Below are 22,070 nucleotides of genomic sequence, written 5' to 3'. Positions count from 1 at the left end.
TTGGGCAATATGGATTTCCAGCCTGCCAAAATATGCACCCCTCTCTATTCCCTTCAAATATTATCCAATTGATTTAAAACTTATAACAGCAGTTCATGGAGCTACTCTCATTATGTAGAAATAGTTATTTTACTTTTAAGTCTTTATTTCTCAAAGTTAGCACAGGGAGGCATTTTTGGGCAATATGGATCCCAGTGCTAATTTGAAGAATTGAAGAGTGCTACAACACTGCTTGCAGGTACTACTTACCCCAGCTAAATATTTTAGGGGTACGCAGTACCCGGCCGTACCCCTACTTTTACTCCTGGGCTTTTCTCATTATGAAGCTCCAAATCTATGACTTCTTACAATTCGTTTTATCTATTTATTTTATAGTTTTATCTTTAAAGTATCAAGCATGTTTTAAAACAAGTATAAAGCTGCTATCCAATCTGTGGCATGTTATTTTTAAATAATTCACCTCAGAAAACTGGACTAATCAACACAATTCCATCTTAATTAAAGCTAAATTATCAATAAATGCTGTCTTGTTCCAGTCAAGCAGAAATTAGTATTTTTCAAGTAACAAAAAAAACCAAACATCTTAATTTGACTACAAAAGCTTCCATTAATTTCTTATTATCAAATTAAATGAGACATTTAAATAGATTTTCAAAGTTTTTGAACCACTTTTTTGCATTGAAAAAAGAAAAAAAAAAGAAACTTCACTGAAAGATAGTGGGCATAATGGTTACCACGGATACCAAATGCCATAACAATAGGCCCAACAGATTCTCAATTAGACGGGCCAAAGTGCTGGATGGATGACTGATCATCTGTTAGCGGGTCAGAGACTCTTCCAGGCCAAAACCTGTCCTCATTATCCCAGCCGGGGCTGACTGTGACAGCCGCTGCAGCACAAACCGAGTCATTACTTGCTTTACATTGCTGCTGTTTACATAACATTTCAGCAAACTAAACTAAACTTGAAGCTCTTTTTGTGGTTACTGGTCCATGTTCTGATGATCTGCTGGCCTGAGTCCAGCGTTGTCCCTGTGGAGACGGCCCACTCTGCGGCCCCTGGCTGTATAATAACAGTATCATCGTCCAAATAAACCGACTCTCAGAGTTATGGCAACACTGCATGGAAGGTTTAAAATTTCCTCTAAATAAAAAGATGAGAAGATGAACTCTTCTCCTCTCAGGGTTTGATTTTGTAATCAACAAAGAATTTTAAATAGCTTAACTGTATGCCAAAGCAATAAAAAACGAGGAAATCATGAGCAGAGTAATGGATTTGTAAGGTTCCTAAAATAAAGAACTAAGTCACTTTTTGGCAGAAGGGATTTCTTTTTTTTTGCCTGAAACATCTTTTGGGAAGAAAGAGGAGGTGGTTGAAAATGTAATATGTTACCTCTTCGTTTGACATTGTGGAAAAAATTAAAAGAAAGTAAGGTAAGATGTTAAAACTTGTTTATTGCTTTGTATCATTTCCAAATACTAAGAATAAGATGTTCAACAATTAAATAAAAAAATATAAACACCATGAAGAAGTCCAGCAGTTATATTGTTTAGTATAGATGTGCAGTACTGCATATTTTGGTATAAATTCAATACCAAGTAAAGAGAGGGCCAAGTAAAGAGAGAATTTTACTTGGTAAATTCTCTCTTTACCAAGTAAAGAGAGAATTTAAACTCTCTTTACTTGGTAAAGAGAGTTTACCAAGTAAATTCTCTCTTTACCAAGTAAAGAGAGAATTTACCAATTTATTTGGTATTGAATTGAATTGGTAAATTCAATACCAAGTAAATTCAATACCAAGTAAAAAAAGTATAAATTCAATACCAAGTAAAATTGATATCAATTGATATTAATATCAATTGATATTGGTACCAATTGATACCAATATCAATTGGTATCAATACCAATTGATGTTGGTATTGATACCAATATCAATTGGTATCAATACCAATTAATATTGGTATTGCAGATACCAATATCAATATTGATTCTTTTTCATATTTAAGTTTGATATATCATCAAATGTCTCATCTTTAAGTGCTTTTGTGGTTTTTCCTTTGAATTATTTTTGTTAAAACCTGAGTCAGAATTTGGATAAAGTCTGGCCTGCCACAACTTTTTATGTGGTCTTCCAGACGCCAAATTACATAGATCTGACCCGCCGGGTTTCCACAATTCAGAGATGGCAAATATTCACGCAAACAGATCAACAGATCCCTACATTTCTTCCACTAATGCCTGGCTTCAGTTATACTAACTCCCACCTGTAGTTGGCCCTATTTCATACTTTGACTTTACAGCTGCTGCAGCCATACCTAATCACATTTACTGTCATGCATACGCGTAAATATTGGTGAATTTCTTGCAAATATTTCTAAATTAGCGTCATAAATCTATGATTTTGATTGCAATAAAGAAATAAAAAAATACAAAAACAATCGCAAAATCCTACAGGAACTGATCAATGTGAAAAGATGATCAATAATGCAAAGACAACTATATTTTAAAGTTTAATGGGTTTTATGAATAGATTCTGACACAACCGGCTCTTGAGAATATTTAAGATAAAACCTAATCTAGAACATCTGTTTCTTCTAAATATCACACTGCGTGGGAGGAATCGACAAAAAACATGTTTTACACTTACATAAAAAAATAAAATAAAACTTCTCTGTGATGTCCTAATTCGGTAAGATACGTCTGGAAATCTCAACTTAGCTCCAAAAGCAGTTTCTTATCGGAGCATCCTGAACAGAAAACTAAACCAAAGCTGTTCTCTGAGTTTGACGCGCTCCTCAGCTCTCCGCCCACTCCTGAGGACTCAACAGTTCAGTAGTCCTACTTAAAACTTCAGGACTGGCCGCTCTGCTGCTTCAAAAACTGGAACAATGAGTTGGGTAAAGCCAGGATGGCTCCTTTGGGCGAGTTTTGTCGGATTTATGGCATCGGTCCAGAGCGTAAGACGATTAGAGTTTTTCGCCTTCGGTCCCAGCGCAGGAGATCAGTCACTAGACTCAGGGAATGACCAGACCCACCGCCTCTCACTCAGCAAGCCCGTGTTTTTTTATGATGGCACTTTCGACAGCATTTTTGTAAGTAAACCAGTAATTCATCACGCTACAACATATTCAAACATGAGATTAGAAGTCAACACAGTCTTTCTCTCTTTTTTTGCGTAATTGCGCATAATCCAAACAGGAACGCGGACAGAAGTCACATCCTTTAGCAATTCCTAGAAGTTTAACATTCTTTTTCCGGTGATTTGTACTTTTTCTGTCGACCGTAAACATTTAGAAACATCAATTTACTTTTCATTGCGCCTTCTCTGACTGGTGGAATCCGCTTCTCTGGAGCTTATCATGTTACTGTTTACATAAGGGGCAAGAATCACAGTTTGTTATCCAACCCCCCCCCCCAAAAAAAGATCCAGTGATCAGTTCACGTTGCATAAAACATTGGTATGTCAAAAATGTGTTCTTGAACTGATTCTATGCAAAACGTCCCTTTAACTTTTTTTTCTCCAGTTACTTGTAAAAGGAAATGAGTCGAACAAGCAGCCTCTCTGAATCTGATGTGTAAAACATCTGTTTTAATTGTGCTGCGCAGCGAGGCGCCAAAACGGACAAAAGCATGTAAAATGTAATTTCCATGGAATTACAGCTGAAACCAGATGTTAACATACAGCTTTTATACAGATGTACATATAAACTTTTTTATTCTGATATTTAATATTTTTTTGCTAAATGACCAAAAAATAAAGTATATTTTTAAAAATTCTCTTAGACATCTTTCAAAGTCAGAAATTTATAGACATTTTCTAACTACTTGGTATAATTAATTACCTTTTAAACTGCATGACCTGAGTCTAATGGTTAGGGATCCTTCTTCCAGAGACAGAGGTTTGGGTTTGGTGACAACCATCTCATTATTTAATTGTATTATTGTTCAAGAAGTTGCAAAAAATCTCAATGTTTGTTTTGAAAATTTTTATGTAACACCTTAACATGCTGTTTTTGGGTAAATTAAGGTATGTTTTGGGGAACCGATTCAAGCAACTTAAAGCTACAAAAACAGTAGATTAACCATTATCATACTATTAATTACTTGTATATTATAATATGACTTTCCCCTGTTAATATCATTTGAACATATAGGTTTTATCTTAATGTCCTGTGATCAAAAGTTGGCTATAACAGTTTGAGGAATTTATGTGAATTAGTTATCAGCTACAAGGTATCCCCCAGAAAACTTGCTGAGCCTGGTGGTTGGGACGCCCAGCGGCCCGCCATGTTTTTGATTTATAAAATGCAAATTTGAAAATATTATTTGACAATTATGTGTTATTGAAAGATTGGAAGCTTAACATCTGAACACCAACTATAAAGTCTTTAAAAATGCAAGCTTTTAAAAGAAAAACTCAAATAAACAAGCAGTGCTTAGCCTGATGGGGCACAAGTAAAGCCTGGTGGAGCAGCTATATCTATTATAGAAATGTGTTTTTGCGCTTTAATTTTCTTACCATTTAGAAGTTTTCACTGTAATTTTTATATTTAGCGGTATAGCTAACCTTAATTAAACATGCACAGTCAAAAAGCTGTGGTTTACGCATTAGCTTGAAGCTGATTTATTTATTTTTATTTTAGGATGACTCCCGGCTGCAATGCTCACCGCAGCCTTGCCTCCCAGCTGCAACTAGCCTTTAAAGAGCTCTGTTTTTCATTTATGACACAGTCTGCTCTGAACTGTCTGCGCCCTGTGGGAGTTAACTGTTTCCCAGCGGTTTCAGTGCAGACATGGTTAAACAAAATTGTCTTTTGCAATCAGGTCGAGGGGTTTTATCATCTCCTTATGAGAGTAATTTGCATTTTATCAAGGTTTAACATATGTTGACAGCTATCTATAAAGATCTCTCTTTTCCTCTCGCTGTCTCTGCTCCACATCTGTGAGATGACAATCGCTGATTGTTTTCCCAGTTTGGCAGGAAGTTTCTGTAATGACGATTAGTGTGCAATCTTTATGCTCTCTGGGGCTGTTTTTCAGGGGACAGGAAACAGCACAGCCTTTCCAATGAAGAGTTTTCTTGTTCTCTTTTTGTCAGGAAGGATGTTTTTGACATAATCTTACTGTTTTTAAGCCTTCACATGTGCTCCCTTTCAACCAGTAAGCGTGTAAACACTATTTTAAATGGTTTGTTTGATAGCTCTTTTGAATCACTAGAGTAATGCACTGTGGCTCTTACAAAGCCAAAATGCAACATGAAATTGTAATTTTGTGGGTTTTTCCATAAGTTCTTAAGCAAAATCTGCTTTTAATGTCTACAACAATGTTTTAAAAGTCACTACCATCAAACTATGCTCTTCATCTTTCTTCATTTCTCATATTTTTAAAAACGACTCATCTCATTCTATAAAATTGCTTTTTTTAAAATATATAATCTGACAATATAATTACATTTGATTTAATTTAAATGTGTTAGCTTTCAGAATAAAACATTTTATGTCGTACATATTTAAAAGAGAGTTTTTTGGGGGGCTCTAGGCGAGTTTTATTTTGTAGTAGCGGGGCCAAATATGGCTCTTTGGATGGAAAAGAACTACGGTCTAATGAGTTTGGAAAACATTTAACACTAATTTATTTGACTGGGACAAAGCACATTAATTAACATTTTTGTAAATGCACCAGATTTAGCCAAAAGGCTATTTTACATCTGTTGTCCCTGGATAATGAGTGTTTGTTTTTAGCAAGACAAATTAAAGTTTATGCAAACAAGGTTGAAAAGGCTTGACTACACAAATACAGTCAAAACAAACAAATACAAAACAAGGAAACTACAACACAAATATTATAACAAAAACCATAACATTGACCAACATATATGGTATATATAGATCATTTTGATGATGGTACTCAACAAAATGTAATGTTTGTTACTGGTTTCTTAAATTAGCGACAGTACGATGCTTTTATGACTTTTCATTGTTGTGGTTTTTATGATATAAACACTTTAAACTGCCTTGTTGAAGACATGTGCTATACAAATAAACTTGATTTATTGATTGATATAATAAATGATTAAAACCAAATTAATCCTTCACCTAGATGGCAAAACACAATTGGCTACATGGTGGGATTAGGACAGGATTCTTATTATTCAAAATTCTGACAGATCTAATGTGTTAAGAACCGTTTTTAATTTTTTAAAAGTAGATAAAAAATGGTAAGAGCTCAAAAATACATATAAAAAACGATAAAATTAGTCTATTTCTCTTGTGTCAATAGGAACCTGTCACTCATATTTTTCTTCATATCCAAGCTGCCATTTTGTTCCTTTAATTTCAGGTCAACACCAACGGTTTTGTCGCCACGGCAGAACCAACAGGCGAGTCGACATACCTTGGTAAAATGCCTTCCAAGTTTGGCATGATCGCAGCTCTGCAGGGGGATCTGGACACAAGCGATGGCTTGGGGAGAGTTTTCTTCCGTCAGGACTCCAGTCCGGATGTTCTGCGTCGGGCGGCTGAGCACATCAACAGGGCCTTCCCAAACGACGATGAGGTCAATCCCACAGCTGCTGTGGTGATCACCTGGGTGGACGTCGCCGCTCATGAACCCCAAACCAGAGGAGATGGCATTGAGAAGAAGGTGAGCGTCAAATATTTAAAATTTAAAACCTCAGTGGAGTCCACACCTCCAAGCCTGGCCATTATAAAAAAACAAAAAACAACTCACTTCCAGTGCAGTCTGGGTTTTCTCCCCTTGACTTTGATTGTCTCCAGTAGATTTTTACTGGGCCAATCAGCAAACAGAAGGAGGACAAGTTGTGATTTTCTGCGCTGTTTTAGAATTGCAGTCTGCCTGTAGTTTTAGTAATTGCAGCAGAGGAAGTGAACGGAGCCGTTCAGTCCATGTTGGCTATGCCTCCAAATATTGAATTAACATTAGCAGCCATCTTGTTCGGATACTCTCTTCTAGCAGTGCGGGTTGGTTGTTTAAAGGGCCTCAAATTTTCGGTAAGCTTCATAGCATTATATTGGCTCATTGCCAAAAGTTAGCGATTGGGTAAAATAAAAACTCAAAAGAGTCCACGTTTCCAGTTAGCAATCCTTTCTCAATCGTCAAGGGCCTAATTTTCACCAGGCTTTGGTGGAGCGAAACATTAACACCCTTTCTGGCATTTTTTTTTTGCTTAGAGAAACACCTTCCAGCTGGTTCTTGCCTCCCTGGAGACTGCCTCATATGCGATTCTCCTCTACGCCAGGGATGGAGTTCAGTTTTTATCCACACCAATAGGAGACAGTGATGTGATCATGCATTCTGGCTTCAGCCAAGGTTTGGTCCAAGGATTCCTGTTTTCCAGACAGGGACAATATTACCGCACCAGCACAGATGAGGAGAGTTCTGTCAGGGCATTGGCAGAGTAAGAGTCTGTCCCAACAAATCACTGTTTCACTGCCATGTCCATCTTGCAGACTCACTTATATCGTCCTCTCTCACAGGGAGACAAACTCTGGCATGCGGGGTGTATGGGTTTACGAGATCGGAACGTCTCCCCGTTTTTCCAACGTAGCTCCTGGGGAAGTCACCGATCTGCCGCCGGAGGCCCCGCTGCCGGTTTTAGAGCACGACGGACAGCAGAAATACGCTCCCATTGATCCAGACGCTGAACAGATTGAGGTCCTTGAAATCCTTCCTCTGCCATACCAACCACATCAGCCACAGAACCCCGAAGTAGTTGTAGTCGATGACCCAGAGATAAATGTAGATGGTGAGTCTGAGCAGAAAAACTGAATTTTATTTTCATTTTGTCACATTACAACTACATAACTTCTTATTTATGTGCTTTATCTATGGAAGTAGTTAACAGCCAGAGCTCGAAAATAAATCCAGGAGAAAGGTTGAAATGATTAATCGTGATTAATCCATTGTTGAAATAATTGTCAACTAATTTAGTGTTTGAATAAACTGGAGTACAGACTCTGAAACAGGCGGCCATTCAGAGCAGTAATTAACCACAGCTATACTAAAAATACTTACATTTTGCATTTAAAATATTAAAACCCCTTGTTTTTGTGTAAATATGTTATTCTCAGAACTTATAAAGTGGCATCGTTTCACCTTTACCTTATTCAAATTCTGTAGGATGGGGTCAGAGTGATGTGCCATGTCAAGCCTGAGAGTAATTTACTGATTTACTCATTTATTTTTTTGCTAACTGTCTATTATTTAGGACACTTACGTAATAACCGTTTGAATACATTTGCACTTTAATCAACTTAAATCAGATTTATATTTCTGTAACTGAAACATAGATGTAATTTTCCTACCACTTTACAATGATGTTCTACTTTAATTTATCAAATAAAATTCCAATAAAATAGTGTTTAGTGTTTATTTGTCTATTAAAACAGCAGAATTTTAAATATTCAACCCTGTGTATATCAAATACACACCTTTTCTAATGAAAAAAAAATTATTAAACTATTAGCATTTATCTGGGAAATCTTAACTTTGTATTCTTCATTCTCAGTGTTTTCGTACAACCTTGGGACATGTGCCAACAACAGAAATAAATGCTCCCAGTTTGCAGACTGCAGAGATTATGCCAGTGGATTCTGCTGTCACTGCAGACCCGGCTACTATGGAAATGGACTGCAGTGTGTGGCAGAGGGTACGCTTTTACCTCTGAAATTATAAAACATGATAACAGTGAGAACATTCCAGCAATCAACAATTTGTTTTTTTACAGGAAAGCCACAAAGGATGAACGGTAAAGTCAATGGGAGGGTGTTTGTGGGAAACTCTCAGTCTCCGGTGGAGTTCAGCAGCAAGGACCTCCACTCGTACGTGGTGGTGAACGACGGCCGATCTTATGTTGCCATCAGCGACATTCCTGATGCTCTGGGGCCGTCGTTGATGCCGTTGTCGGCCATCAGTGGTGTGATCGGCTGGGCGTTTGCTCTTGAGCAGCCTGGATTTAAGAACGGCTTCAGCCTTATTGGTGAGCAGTGAAGTCAGTTCTGACATTGCGTTACTCTAAGACTCCTTGCTTCAACGTGTTGCTATGTTCAATCTGGTAATCATATTAAAGCTGCAGAATGTATGTTGAAACTGTCACTATGTCATAAGAGTACAAGGTGAGTCAGATAATCTGTGAAGCTCCTCTACCTTCTCCCAGTGCTATCAGTGCTAACTAGAATCAATCAGAGCCAGAAGGCGGGTCTTAGCACTGTCAATCACAGCTAGCGGCTAGTGTAGCCTGTTCAGTTCATAAATGGTTTTTCTGTAACAATGAGTTGTTTCTCCGCCATTAACACATTTAGCAAGAAGTACATGAGATTGATCAACAGCACTAAGACCCTCCTCCTGACTCTGATTGGTTGATTTTGGTGGGGAGTGGTGCATTTCTTCAGTAGTGCAGGGAAGAGGTGGAGGAGATGGATCATTTTACACATAATCTGTTACATTTTTAAGGAGTAATCAGTAATCAAGTTACTTTTTCAGGGTAACAATGAACGAGAATTTAGTGCCATGAAACTAGGAGAAGGATGAGCGTTTGCGATTGCATTGAAGCTTTACTCACTTACCAGCTGGATTACAATGTTTCCATGGTCAGGGTCTTAAATTTCACTGTTTTCTGTAGGGGGAGAGTTCACCCGACAGGCTGAAGTGACCTTTCTACCTGGGAACGAGAAGCTAACCATCAGGCAGGAGTTTAAAGGGACGGATGAACAGGACCACCTGGTGGTGACCACCACCCTGAACGGCCAGATCCCTGAGGTTCCTCCAGGCACTTCCATCCAGTCTGAGCCTTACACAGAAATCTACCAGTACAGCAGCAACCGTAAGACACACAGTCTGAACCTTCAGGACGTCTTTATTGTATTTACTTATCAGGGTATTTTACGTTTCAGTGATCACCTCATCCTCCACTCAGAACTACAAGCTGGTTTTCCCCGAAGGAACCAGTGAAAACAGGAGGTTTCAGTGGCGTCAGACCATTTCCTTCCAGGGCTGCCAGCACGGCGAGGTTTTGAGGGACATGAAGCCTACGCAGCTGCTGAGCGTGGATCAGGTGTTTGCTCTGTATGATGCTCCAAACCAGCTCCTCCGTTTGGCCATGAGCAACAAGATTGGAGATGTCAATGGTGAGGGCATAAAGCGTCTGCATAAAAGAGACTTCCACAAAAGATTTAGTTTTGTTCTTGTTTTTTTCCAATGAAATTGTCTTACAATTTGCAATTTTCAGGGGGGGAACCAGAAGAGAACCCATGTTTTACTGGGAGACACGGCTGTGACACCAATGCCATTTGCCGACCCAGTCAAGGAAATGAGTTCACGTGCCAGTGTGCCTCAGGATTTAATGGTGATGGGCGTACATGTTATGGTAAGACTGGTCTTAATGAAATATAGACACATAAAAAATTATTTTTTTATGTGTTTTTTATGCAATAGCTACACAAAGTATACATCTAAAAGGGAAGGAAAATGATAAATGGTTTTTCTCTTTTACTTTTGTTCCCGTCAATCAGGTCCAGTTACTAAAATGTCTTCCTTTTGCCTTTTACTTTCTTGTCTACCACTGTGTTAATATTTTCATTGTTAATCTGCAATTTACAGTAATCAACTAGCTATTTTACCATATTTTAAAGGAAGGAAACTAAATCTAAGGCCACAGAATAAAATACATCATAAAATGTAAACAGAACCTAATAACTCTCATAAATTTCATAATCGTAACGTGACCAAATATAGAAAAAGTTCATATGATGGTTTTGCAAGCCGCTGTGAATCACTCACTTTTCATATCTTTTCTAGACCCACTATTAATGTAACTCAAACTTCCCTCCGGTGGGATGGGACAATTGTGCCACTTAACAGGGCTGTCCAGTGTGTTGAATCCCCTTTGACATGTCCAGTGTGGTCATAATTTCCTCCATACAACCAAAAGTCTTTTACATGAAAGAGCAAACAGGAAGAACGCACAGTAGAGAGAGGAAGGAAGTTTTACAGACAGATGCTATCTTGAGAAAAGGACCAAATCTCATCAAGCTTTTCTCTTTGATCATGCAACATCTAACAGGAAAACAGACAGATTTCATAAATGCAGATTTCAGAAGTCAAGTTTTCTTGTGAATGATTAGGATGTGATAAGAGCCTGTTGTCTTTGCCAGACATCGATGAGTGCAGAGAAAATCCTCAGATCTGTGGACCTAACTCAATCTGCAACAATCAGCCTGGGACTTTTCGCTGCGAGTGTGATGAAGGGTATCAGTTCGGTATTGATGGAAGGACATGCATCGGTGAGTGACCTAATCTCTTTACTTTCAAAGAAAATACCATAAACATCACTTAGTGTTTGTTTCAGATATAAACATGATATAAACATGAAGTAAAGTAGTCTGGCAGCAGCATTTTCAATAGTTTGAAAGATTATTTACTATGTGGTAAATTCAATAGGATCTTGAAATTATCTAAATACGATAGCAAGGATGATACAATAATTTTCTCTTACTTGTTATAGGACAGGATATGACACAATTTATAAATGAATCAAAATGAAAGCCAAAGGAGGGCTAAAGCTATTTCTAATTCTGGATTTTGTTGTTCAGTAAAGGAAAGCAGGAGCTTTGGGTGGAGCTATACTCATTGGCCATATCATTGTCTCAGTCTTAATGAGAAATAATTACTGAAAAGATACCCATCAGTTGTTACTAAGGCGTAGACTAGGATCAACTATTTAGCTCAAGGCTGAATGTCATCAGCATAGAAGTAACAGGAAATGTAAAAAAAAAAAAAGCCAGCTAATTTAAGAAACATAGAAGGAAAAAAAAAACTGACCAAATGTTCTGGAGTTGAGCTCGGGTTGCTAGGTGACGGCAGAATTCTGCTGAGATTGCTAGGTAATGTGCTGGGCTTTGCTAGGGTTCCTAGGTGATGGGCAGAAAGATCCAAATGAAAGTACATGCAGCATGTTGAGCTGAATCTCCTCAACAGGGTTTTGAAGTTAATATCATTCACAAGCTCTATTTTTATTTCTTTCCTTCCACAGAGGTTGATCGACCAGTGAACCACTGTGAGGAAGGAACACATAACTGTGACATCTCTGAGCGAGCGCAGTGCAGCTACAATGGAGGTTCCTCTTACATCTGCACCTGCCTCCCAGGGTTCGCAGGAGACGGGAGATCGTGCCGGGGTAGGAGAGAGGAGAGAGTGTTAGCTTTTTGGAAGTAGTTAAATTACTGGGAACGTTGTGCGTCTACGATCCAAATTTCTAAACACCTTTTGCAGGAAATTGAGACTATAAAGCGGCATAAGACAGAATTGTAATTTAATTGAAAATGTTATAATAGGGGCTGCACAGTGGCGCAGTTGGTAGAGCTGTTGCCTTGCAGCAAGAAGGTTCTGGGTTCGATTCCTGGCCTGGGGTCTCTCTGCATGGAGTTTGCATGTTCTCCCTGTGCGTGCGTGGGTTTTCTCCGGGTACTCCGGTTTCCTCCCACAGTCCAAAAACATGACTGTCAGGTTAATTGGCCTCTCCAAATTGCCCCTAGGTGTGAGTGTGTGTGTGCATGGTTGTGTGTCCTGTGTGTCTCTGTGTTGCCCTGCGACAGACTGGCGACCTGTCCAGGGTGTACCCCGCCTCTCGCCCGAAATGTTGGCTGGAGATGGGCACCAGCACCCCTCCCGACCCCACTGAGGGAAAAAGGGTGCAAGAAAATGGATGGATGGATGTTATAATAGATTCAGTTGAATTTGAAATAACCTCAGTTAAAAAACCTAATTTATTTCTAAGAGGCTTTGGAAACTATAAATATGGGGGAAAAACCTTTGACTTTCTTTGCAGAATAGTGACCTTGCTGACGTTTGTGTATAGATAAGCCTGTAAACGTTGTTACACCCAGACAACACAATTTCCAATGAAGGTCTTCTCTATTTCACATGCTGTATGTGAATTGGTACAATATTATGTCAATGTAGCAAAACAATAGGACCTCATATTGTGCTGCATGCAGTTCAGAACCGCTTGAAAGCCCATAGAGTTGGGTTGAACTGAGTTAAACTGTCAAAAGCCATCATTTTGAAGTTTGCTCTATGAGTTATGCTGCTCCTTTTTCCTCACTCCCCCTCTCGTCTTTTTCCTGAAGACTTAGACGAGTGCCAGCAGAGCAGGTGCCATCAGAACGCGCTGTGCACAAACACGCAGGGTTCATTTATCTGCCAGTGCAGGCCAGGTTACAGCGGAGACGGCTTCTACTGCTCCTCAGGTGAGTCTATGATTTACACCAGAGGTGTCCAAACTTTTCACTAAATTCACCAAGTTGAGAGCACTCATGAGCCACAGATAATTTCCATTTTTAAGCAAAAAATGCTAAATAATGTTATTGGGAATTCTTTTCTTTTTTTTCCTGCTCAGCAACAAATTAAAATTACAATTTAAAAGGTCTGAAAAAATGTCTCAAAATTGTAAATTTTCCTAACTTGTTGGTCAAGAAATTAATTTTAGTTTATTCCCAGCAACAAAAATAAGAAGTGTCCTTGAAAACCCTTATCTGTCTTTAGCCCATTTTAGTTATTGGTTTTGATTTTGAAAAGTCACTGGAGATTTGTGTCCTTACGGTGGCAATAAAATGAAAACAACAAAAAAAGACATGCCTAAAAAAAAGAAAAACACTTGTTTTGTACTTAAAATATATAATTTAAGATGCAAGTGGTACTGTGGTCACCCCTAATTTATATCTGTTCTATATTTATCCAGGTGAAAGAGTTAAAAGATTTCATCTACTCTGTTCTTGGTAGTAGTTTTATTGAGGTTATTTTATACTTCTGGCAGAGAGGGGAGGTTTTCAGAAGTGCTCTGTTGCTACTTGGAGGTCAGATTTTTTTTTTAATTCTTCATTCAGAGCGGACCAAAACCCAATGCGAGGACATCAGAGAACGCCTTCTAGGTCAGACCAGCTTCAATCCACGTGGACCTCGCCCTGTCGGACAGTTCATCCCTGAGTGCGATGAAAATGGCGATTATCGGCCCGTTCAGTGCTTCGCTAGCACTGGGCAGTGCTGGTGTGTGGATCGAAATGGACAAGAGATACCTGGGACTCGCACAGACGATGGCAGCCAACCTTACTGTAAGTAAATGGCTGCTCCCCAAACAGCTGTGAAGGGTGCATTCACACCAACTCTCTCTTTACCAACTCTCGCTTTAATCGAACTCTGGTCCGTTTGCCTAGAAAGTTTGGTTCAGACCAAAAAAAACTAACTTTGCATAAAAACTTAGGTCTTAGCTTAACCTAGGTGAATTCTGGTGCGGTTCGAATGCATATGTGAATGTCAAGCAGACTGGAAACCAAGCCAAAAACAGAAAGTGGACAATAGTGCAAGGCATTCTGGGTAAATACAACCAAAACAAATGTGTGAGTCTCCCACTAGAGGGAGAAATGTCTCGCTGTTTTTTTTTTACCAAAGACAAGAGAGAAGTCCTAAAATCTGACACTACTCCATTTCTGTTTACATTTTGTGAAGAAAGAAGTTGCGTTGGTCTTCTGAGGTTTTTATGTTGTTTCCTTCAGTAGTTCTTGGTGCAGCGCCACCACAGGCAATTGGGGGAACAGGCTTTTCAATTGGGGCGGTTCATTTGACTCAGTCCATTGTGAAAATGAACCACAACAGCTGAAAATGTAACAAATGTTGCAACTTTGGTCCCCAACCAAACTGAATCTACCAGACTACCAGCCTTAGCGTTTGATTAAGGTCCATTGATTTAACTCCTAATTTTTTTTTTAACTTCCTCAGGTCTCCCTCATGGCACTGTGGCTCCACCTGTCGGACCCCGGCCTCGACCCGATGTGGTTTTGCCCCCAGGGACACACCTGCTGTTTGCCCAGAGTGGCAGAATAGATCACATCCCATTGGAAGCTTACAATATGAAAAAGCAAGATGCCAAGGCTGTCCTCCATCTTCCTGTAAGTTTCTTCCATAAAATGTTCCCTCGTAAGTCTAAGATCCAGTTCTAAACAGTCAAGACGTTTAAAACGTTTAGGTTATCCAACAGAACAGGAATTATTTCTTGCTACAGCCACTGAATCTTGGGACTTTGCTTTCTTTCTGTCAGACTCCCATCTGCTCCTTGTATTTAGAGCTTACGTTTTTATTGGAGTCACATGGCGGCCCCCGCTCTAATGACTAACATCAGTTTGAGATGTTTTCAACCAGCTGACCTGAAGTTTGGCTCAGTGGCCCACACTGGATTTTTGACTCAAATTGTTTGCGTCTAGACGCACATCTGCTCCACGACTCTCAGAACAAACACTCTTAAGAATGTTGTTTGTTGACCCATCCGCAGGGGAAGGTAATCATCGGAGTGGCCTATGACTGCATGGAGAAGATGATTTACTGGACAGACATTTCATCTCCTTCGATTAGCAAGGCTAGCATCGATGGAGGAGAACCCACTGCTGTCATCATATCAGGTATTTCTGCTTCCTTATACTTTAACACATTAAGAGACTGCTTTGAAATAAAGTAAACTCATGTATTCTTGCAGATTTGAGCAGCCCTGAAGGGATTGCCATTGACCACATGGGCCGAACGATGTTCTGGACTGACTCCATGGCCGATCGCATTGAGGTGGCGTCTCTGGATGGGACTCAGCGTCGAGTCCTCATAGACACAGATCTCGTAAACCCCCGAGCTATCGTCACTGACCCCATCAACGGGTGCGTAATTCTTCAAATAAAAATCTTAATATCTTCCAGATATTTTTCTAGGAATTGCAAGCTAAACACCAGCCTCTTGAATGTGCTAAAAAAATTACTTATTACATTTTTAACTAATATAACTTTTTGTTTTATGTTTTATGAGTTTATTAACTATTGTTGACTTGTTCAGCACTTTGTCCTGCTTCGATTGTTTTTATATTGCCTTATAAAAAACCTTGACTTTATTCAATTAGCAAATCTCACAAGTTTTACAATTTGCTGCTGGAACATTGTTGAGTTGTGAGTAAGTTGGTCTGAGATCCAAGTTTTGACATCAGGGGTAAACAGAAGACTCAGTTTCACCAATTTTCACCATTTTGTTTTTAATAAAGTCATTATTGCCTCAAACAAGAAAGCAATACATCAGGAGCAAATTTTATCACAGGAAAAAGTAAATCAGTTTGACTACAAATAGGCGACACTTTGCAGATTCTTTCAAAACAAATGTCTCAGAATATGAATATTACTGTTTTTGTACCTTTTTCTGAGCTAAAAGCTTGGATTTATATAAACCAGAAATGGGTAGGTTACCCAAAAATTGTACTCAATCAGGGGTAGCACTAAGAAATTACTCAAGGGTAAAAAAAAGTATTTGGTAAAAATGCTACTCAAGTACTGAGTAACTAATCAGAACATAAATCATGCAATATTTTTAAATTACATCATCAGATGGAGAAGATACAAAGAAAGTTGTGTGGAAATGTTGGTATTTTAAGGAACAAAAAGAAAAACATGTTTACAGTTATTTACAATAAATGTTGTGTACTGTTCATATCCTGACAACAGGAATTTGTACTGGGCTGACTGGAATCGTGAAGCTCCGAAGATTGAAACGTCCTACATGGACGGATCCAACAGGAGACTGCTGGTCCAGAGCGAGCTGGGCCTGCCGAACGCCTTGACGTACGACTCTCAGAGCTCCCTGCTGTGCTGGGCGGACGCAGGTAGGCTTCAGACGGATGACTAAACCTTCACTTTGATGTCTGCTCTGGGATGAGTCCTGTGTGTTATCCTCTTGCCTGCAGGCACACATAAAATGGAGTGCATGAATCCTGGCCGGGCTCAGCGCAGCACGGTTCTGGAAGGACTCCAGTACCCGTTTGGAATTACAGCCTTTGGGAAGAACCTCTACTACACTGATTGGCAAAGGTTTGGAGTTTGTTTCTTCATGTTTTCCCAAGCTCAGATTTTGTTTAGCTGAATTTATGTTGCAGCTAAGAAAGCGGGGGTTGGGGGGTAAGTTGCTTCGAGCGAGGAGTAAGGAGGAATCCTAAAATGTGACAGCTGCTTGCAATTTCTCAGCTCAGGCATCTGCCAGTGACCTACCAGGGGCCTCTCTGTGATCTCTGCAGGACCTTACACAAGAAGGTTGAGAGGTGTTTGTGGGGGGAGGTGGGCACTTCAGACAGTCTGCAACAAACTGCGGCTCTGAAGTCAAACCAAACTCTTACTCATCCTTGACAGTCTTTATACACTAAACAGGAGACGCTGGGAAGATCCCACAGGCCGAGACCTTCCCACATTGCTGAAATCTCTCGTGCTGATTGTGTTTACAACAGGAATGCCGTCGTTGAAGTGGACCAATATGCTGGAAAGGAGTTGGATGAGTTCCAGCCACAGAAACGAGCCAATATCTACGGGATCACCACGGCCTACGCCCAATGTCTTCCAGGTAGTAAACCGGTTTAAAAAGTGCAACGTTTTCCCAATGGATGTGACAAATGTTTGCCTTTATATTCTTCAAAATGTTGCAAACGACATCTTTTTAACACTTTGTCACATTGCGACTCATGTTTTTATGTTTGGGTGGGTGCACCGACTTATCAGCCAGCCAATTTATCGGTGCCAATTTCCTTGGTGATCGGCCTATTTGTACATGTGAAATCGAACTTATCTACCTCGGCAAAGATAGAAAAAAAATACAACTATTCTCCTCTTCTGGTCTCTCATGAGAAAAGTTTGACTGACAGACCGGCCCACCAGATCATGTCTGCATGTTTACTGTTTACAATAATTAGCACTGTTGCTAACTCAGCAACTTTCTTGCTATATTGAGCAACTTTTCAGACAAAAAAAAAAAAATGGTATCGGACAAAATTAGAATTGGCGGGTTAGGCTTTTTAAAATATCGGTGATCGGTGAATGGCCAGAAAACTGCAATCGAAGCACTCCTAATCTTATGTGATAGACCACAACGGAAGCTGTGTTTTCATTACAAAAGTGTGCAAAGTTTTGGCAATATTCCACTTATGTCAAAAAAATACACAATTTCACAATTGCAGTGTTTCCATTAAATCAGGAAAGGAATTAAATCACATAAATAAGTTTGTTCATTTGATAAATCATTAAAAAACAACTAAAAAACATGCAGCATCATCTACTTCCTGTCGTCGTCATCTTCTTCGTGGTTTCCGTCAGTGGCAACATCTGGTGGTGGATCATGTGACTTGTGTGATGTGAAATGAATGTTTCCATTGGAGTTTTGCAAAGTAAACAAATTTCTATGCAGTCAAAAAAAAAAAAACATCCTAGTGGTAAAAATTTTTTTATCGAAAAACAATAGTGTTTATGAAGCAAATTTATTTTCGTAATGTCACATTATGCAGCTATATTGTCAATGGAAACAAAGCTAAAGCAGAACCCAATTGTGAGGTGGAAGAAAAATAATGGATTTTTTTCCATTTATGTGACAATAAAATTCTGATCTGGACATGCATTTCTGTTAAACCCCCATTACTTCGATGCCTCTTTGTAAAATCAGTGACCTAATTAGTAAATTGAGTTAATCAGTATCTGTGTTTCCATTACAAATGTGCACAACACATTTGCTAATGTCGAAGGTGAGGTTGCAATTAGAAAACAAACTGCAAGACGTTGTAACTGGTAGGAAATATCGCTAGCATGCATAGCGAGCTTAAAGTAACAGCAGGAATTTGCAACTCGATGTTTTTTATTTGGAGGAATGAGTCATTGTAAAGCGAAGGACCAGACTTCGTCCTCCCCTCTAGATAAAGGCTGGACCAAACCGAGGGAATGTGCAGCGAAGGGAGTGGGCCTCCAACATCTGGAGTTTGCTATGTGTTTCCCTTGGATGTGTTTCATATATGTAAAGAGGCTGTTTCCTGCTGCTCCGTGCTGTTCAGGCTTCCTACTTAAATAAGTGTCCTCAAATGTTTGCTCTCCTTCAACAGGTCAAAACTACTGTTCTGTGAACAACGGCGGCTGCACTCACCTCTGTTTAGCGACGCCAAGGGGCCGCTCCTGCAAGTGTCCCGACAGCGGAGCGAGCGTGGGCTGCGTGGAGAGAGAGTACTGAAATCCTCAGAGAGTCGACAATTCTCAGATGTTTGGACCACTCGGTGTTGCGAAATCTTTTGAAAAAAGTGGAGCAAAAGTCAACTTTTTAACATTTCTATTCACTAAACTCTCATCCACAATAGGTTCTGTACATAAAAATACACTGTCATGTTTAATTATTTCCTGAGTGCACATAAACTGAGAATAAAGCTCAAGGATCCATAATTTAATGTGAAGTTTATTGGAGCAGCATCTGGTGTCAGTGGTGTTACACTGTGTCATGTCCGACTAAAAGCTTGTTAGCTTTTATGGTCTCATTGTTGACTTGATTGGATAAACATCTCTGTGAAGCTGGTAGAATCACGTTACAAACCGGCCAGCTAATAAATAAATACATGTTTTTCTACCACTCTGAGGCTCTTGCGTTTTTATCATAAGCAAAGCAACGCTGCCATCATGTGGCCGATGGTTGAATTGAAATGCTAGAGAGTCTTTGCAGTCATTCACTCAATAACAAATATGAATAGGTCATGTAACAACTAAAAGAAATCATGAATAAAAAGGAGCAGAAAGAAGTTAAACTTACATCTTTATTCACATAAAATACAATTAGCTATTCAGCTCAGAAGATGATTACAGACATATTAAAAATACACAACAAAACCTTAGCTTATTCAACGCAATATTGCTTCACCATTATGAATGTGAATATATAGTAAAGGCCACATTCATTTTCATCCGTGGTGTAAACGTGTAGAAATCATTAAAATGAATTAATCTGACTCTGCAAAAGCAATATATCCCCCTGAAAATGTAAGAAAAATGAAACCTTTGCTTTTGTATTCAGAGAAGAAACAAGAATAGCATTAAGAATAAAATGTTTTCAGCAATAATAAAGGCACAGTTGTTGGTACTTCCAGCAAGTCCTGTAAAATAAATGTAACCAAAGAAGTTTATTTTTTCCTTTTGATTTGTAAGAGATTTCTGATTTTATTAGAGTTTCTAGGAACATTTAATCTGTCTACTTTCTGTTTCCCAGGGGTAGAAATATGACGAGGCATAAGGAGCCATTTTTCTTTACTACTAGCCACCTGTAGCCACCAGACAGGACAATCAATGACAGATATTTAGCTGGACCCCAAGATGAGTGAAGAGGAGGCAAAAACATTTCCAAATATCACTGGAACTGCAGAAAGGATCTTTGCATCACAACCGTTAGACAGTCTATATGTAAATTAGTTTGAAAGGCATGCGAGGAAGTAACTAATTTTGTCTTATCACCACAAATTCAAAACATGCTAAGTTTGCTATACTGTAGAAAGAAGAGGAAGTGTGCATCAACTTTGGCAAGGGTTATAGGAGAAGAACAACTCACTATTAGAAAAATTCTCCACAAGTTTAACTGACTAGGGGATGTACAGGGAGAAAACTTGCTATCTAAGAGAAACATGAAGGCCAAGACTAAAGTTCACCAGAAAGATGGTAGACAACAACCAGGACTTCTGGAATAATGTTCTTTGACATTATTCCAGATAAACAAAACACAGCATTAGACTAACTGTGAACCATGGGGTTGGAAGTGTCATGGTCTGTGAATCTTTTGCCCTCACTGCACGGATTAACTCTCTGCTCTTATCTTTATTTCTATTAATAAAATAGGATATTTAATCGAGCATCTTAATTTTCTGTCATGACTGTGCTCACATATTAAACAAGTAACCAGTATGCAGATATACTGCTGTTTAAGCGCACAGGAAATTATTCTCAATGACCACAAAAGGGAAGGCTGTGGTTTTCCACATCTGATGAGGCCGTACTAAAAACAGTAACTTTATCATTTGTGTTGGCTACGGTATACTTTAAATACCTGAAATGCGACACGTGTTTGGCAGCTAAAATTTTAAACAATAGCCAGGGTTGCCAAGTTATTGCCAAACAGCTCAGTTTAAACGGCAAAAGACATGAATCATGGGTAATTTTTTCATGCTATCAAAGTTTTCCTTTGATAACATGAGTACCAAACATCGCAGAGAGTACCAAACTTTATTTTTCCTTAATAAATATTATTTAGATTTGCCTAAGAAAATTTCGAACAGCTTCTCTCTTTTAAACATTGAAAACGCCATCTCAACGCGATAATATGCAGAAGTTCTTTGAACGCAACACAGCTCTCCGGGCCTTTCATTGATTGGGAAACGGTTTGTGTGACGTCCAATCGGAAGCAAGAACGGACCCATATCACGAGAAAGGATTATAATTGTGTTAGCTTCTCCCTCAGATTTGTCTGCAAGGAAACTAGCTCCATTTGTTTAAGCAACGTAATCTAAACAATTTATAGTTTTGGATTATTCGGGATTTTCTGTTCGAAACACCTTAGTTTATGCGTATTAAATTACTCTAGTAATTTCTCTTTTCTCACCACTTACTTTTTTTAAAATAACTTTAATCTTACGTTTTGTTTTAATTACGTTTTGTGTATTTTTCTTTGTTTGTTTAACATTTCATATGCTGATTAAAAAAATTGACTACTAAATGAACGTGTAGATGTGCTTTCGTGAATGACTTCCTTTAAATATTGATTCTCGACGCCTCTGTTGTTAGCAATCTAAGACAGAGGTCGGTGATGCCTTCCAGTCAATGCTGAGGGCGAAATCGCCCAGAGTCTGATCAGTGCTGAACGAAGTCTAACTGCTTTTTAGTCACTGCAAACGAAGGTACGTTCAAAGATGCATTCTTCATATTTATTCTGCAAATGTAAGGGGTGTGTCGCCTTAGCCAGACCGTATAATTATTTTTTTAGACCCAATTTAGGATGCGTTTATTTCTCTTTGACACAGTTCTGACAGTTGACAAAACACACAGATCGGAGCGGTGCAATAACCAATAAAATAGATAATATGACTGTTTGCGACAGAGTTCCAAATCTGAAATGTATGGACTTATTTAGGAAATTGCTTAATAAGTAATAGATGTATTGCTTCTGCGGTTGATAGATAAAAATCGGTTCGTATTTTTGT

The 22,070-nt window shown here is 38.9% G+C and overlaps 2 protein-coding genes across 2 annotated transcripts in view; both read left to right on the top strand.

The window, feature by feature from the left end:
• The first annotated feature begins 2,809 nt into the window (after window positions 1–2,809).
• Window positions 2,810–19,462, top strand: nid1a (nidogen 1a). The gene is made up of 20 exons (XM_081616391.1): window positions 2,810–3,093; window positions 6,341–6,643; window positions 7,192–7,418; window positions 7,498–7,766; window positions 8,529–8,669; window positions 8,748–8,999; window positions 9,642–9,842; window positions 9,913–10,146; window positions 10,248–10,385; window positions 11,173–11,301; window positions 12,051–12,194; window positions 13,147–13,266; window positions 13,903–14,127; window positions 14,792–14,961; window positions 15,342–15,468; window positions 15,543–15,714; window positions 16,543–16,700; window positions 16,782–16,905; window positions 17,316–17,428; window positions 18,948–19,462. Exons 1-20 carry the CDS (start codon window positions 2,890–2,892, stop codon window positions 19,070–19,072), a joined length of 3,576 nt encoding a protein of 1,191 aa, XP_081472517.1. The 5' UTR covers window positions 2,810–2,889; the 3' UTR covers window positions 19,073–19,462.
• A 2,237-nt stretch (window positions 19,463–21,699) lies between these two features.
• The window catches only part of lyst (lysosomal trafficking regulator), a 76,986-nt gene continuing 76,615 nt past the window's right edge, over window positions 21,700–22,070 (top strand). The window contains exon 1 of the mRNA XM_081616051.1: window positions 21,700–21,767. The gene's annotated coding sequence lies outside the window, so the exon portion shown is untranslated. The remainder of the gene's footprint in view (window positions 21,768–22,070) is intronic.

Source organism: Poecilia reticulata, chromosome 15, assembly GCF_904066995.2.
Source record: "Poecilia reticulata chromosome 15, P_reticulata-male-v2, whole genome shotgun sequence".
Taxonomy (NCBI): domain Eukaryota; kingdom Metazoa; phylum Chordata; class Actinopteri; order Cyprinodontiformes; family Poeciliidae; genus Poecilia; species Poecilia reticulata.
This window is presented reverse-complemented; position numbering and strand designations above follow the sequence as displayed.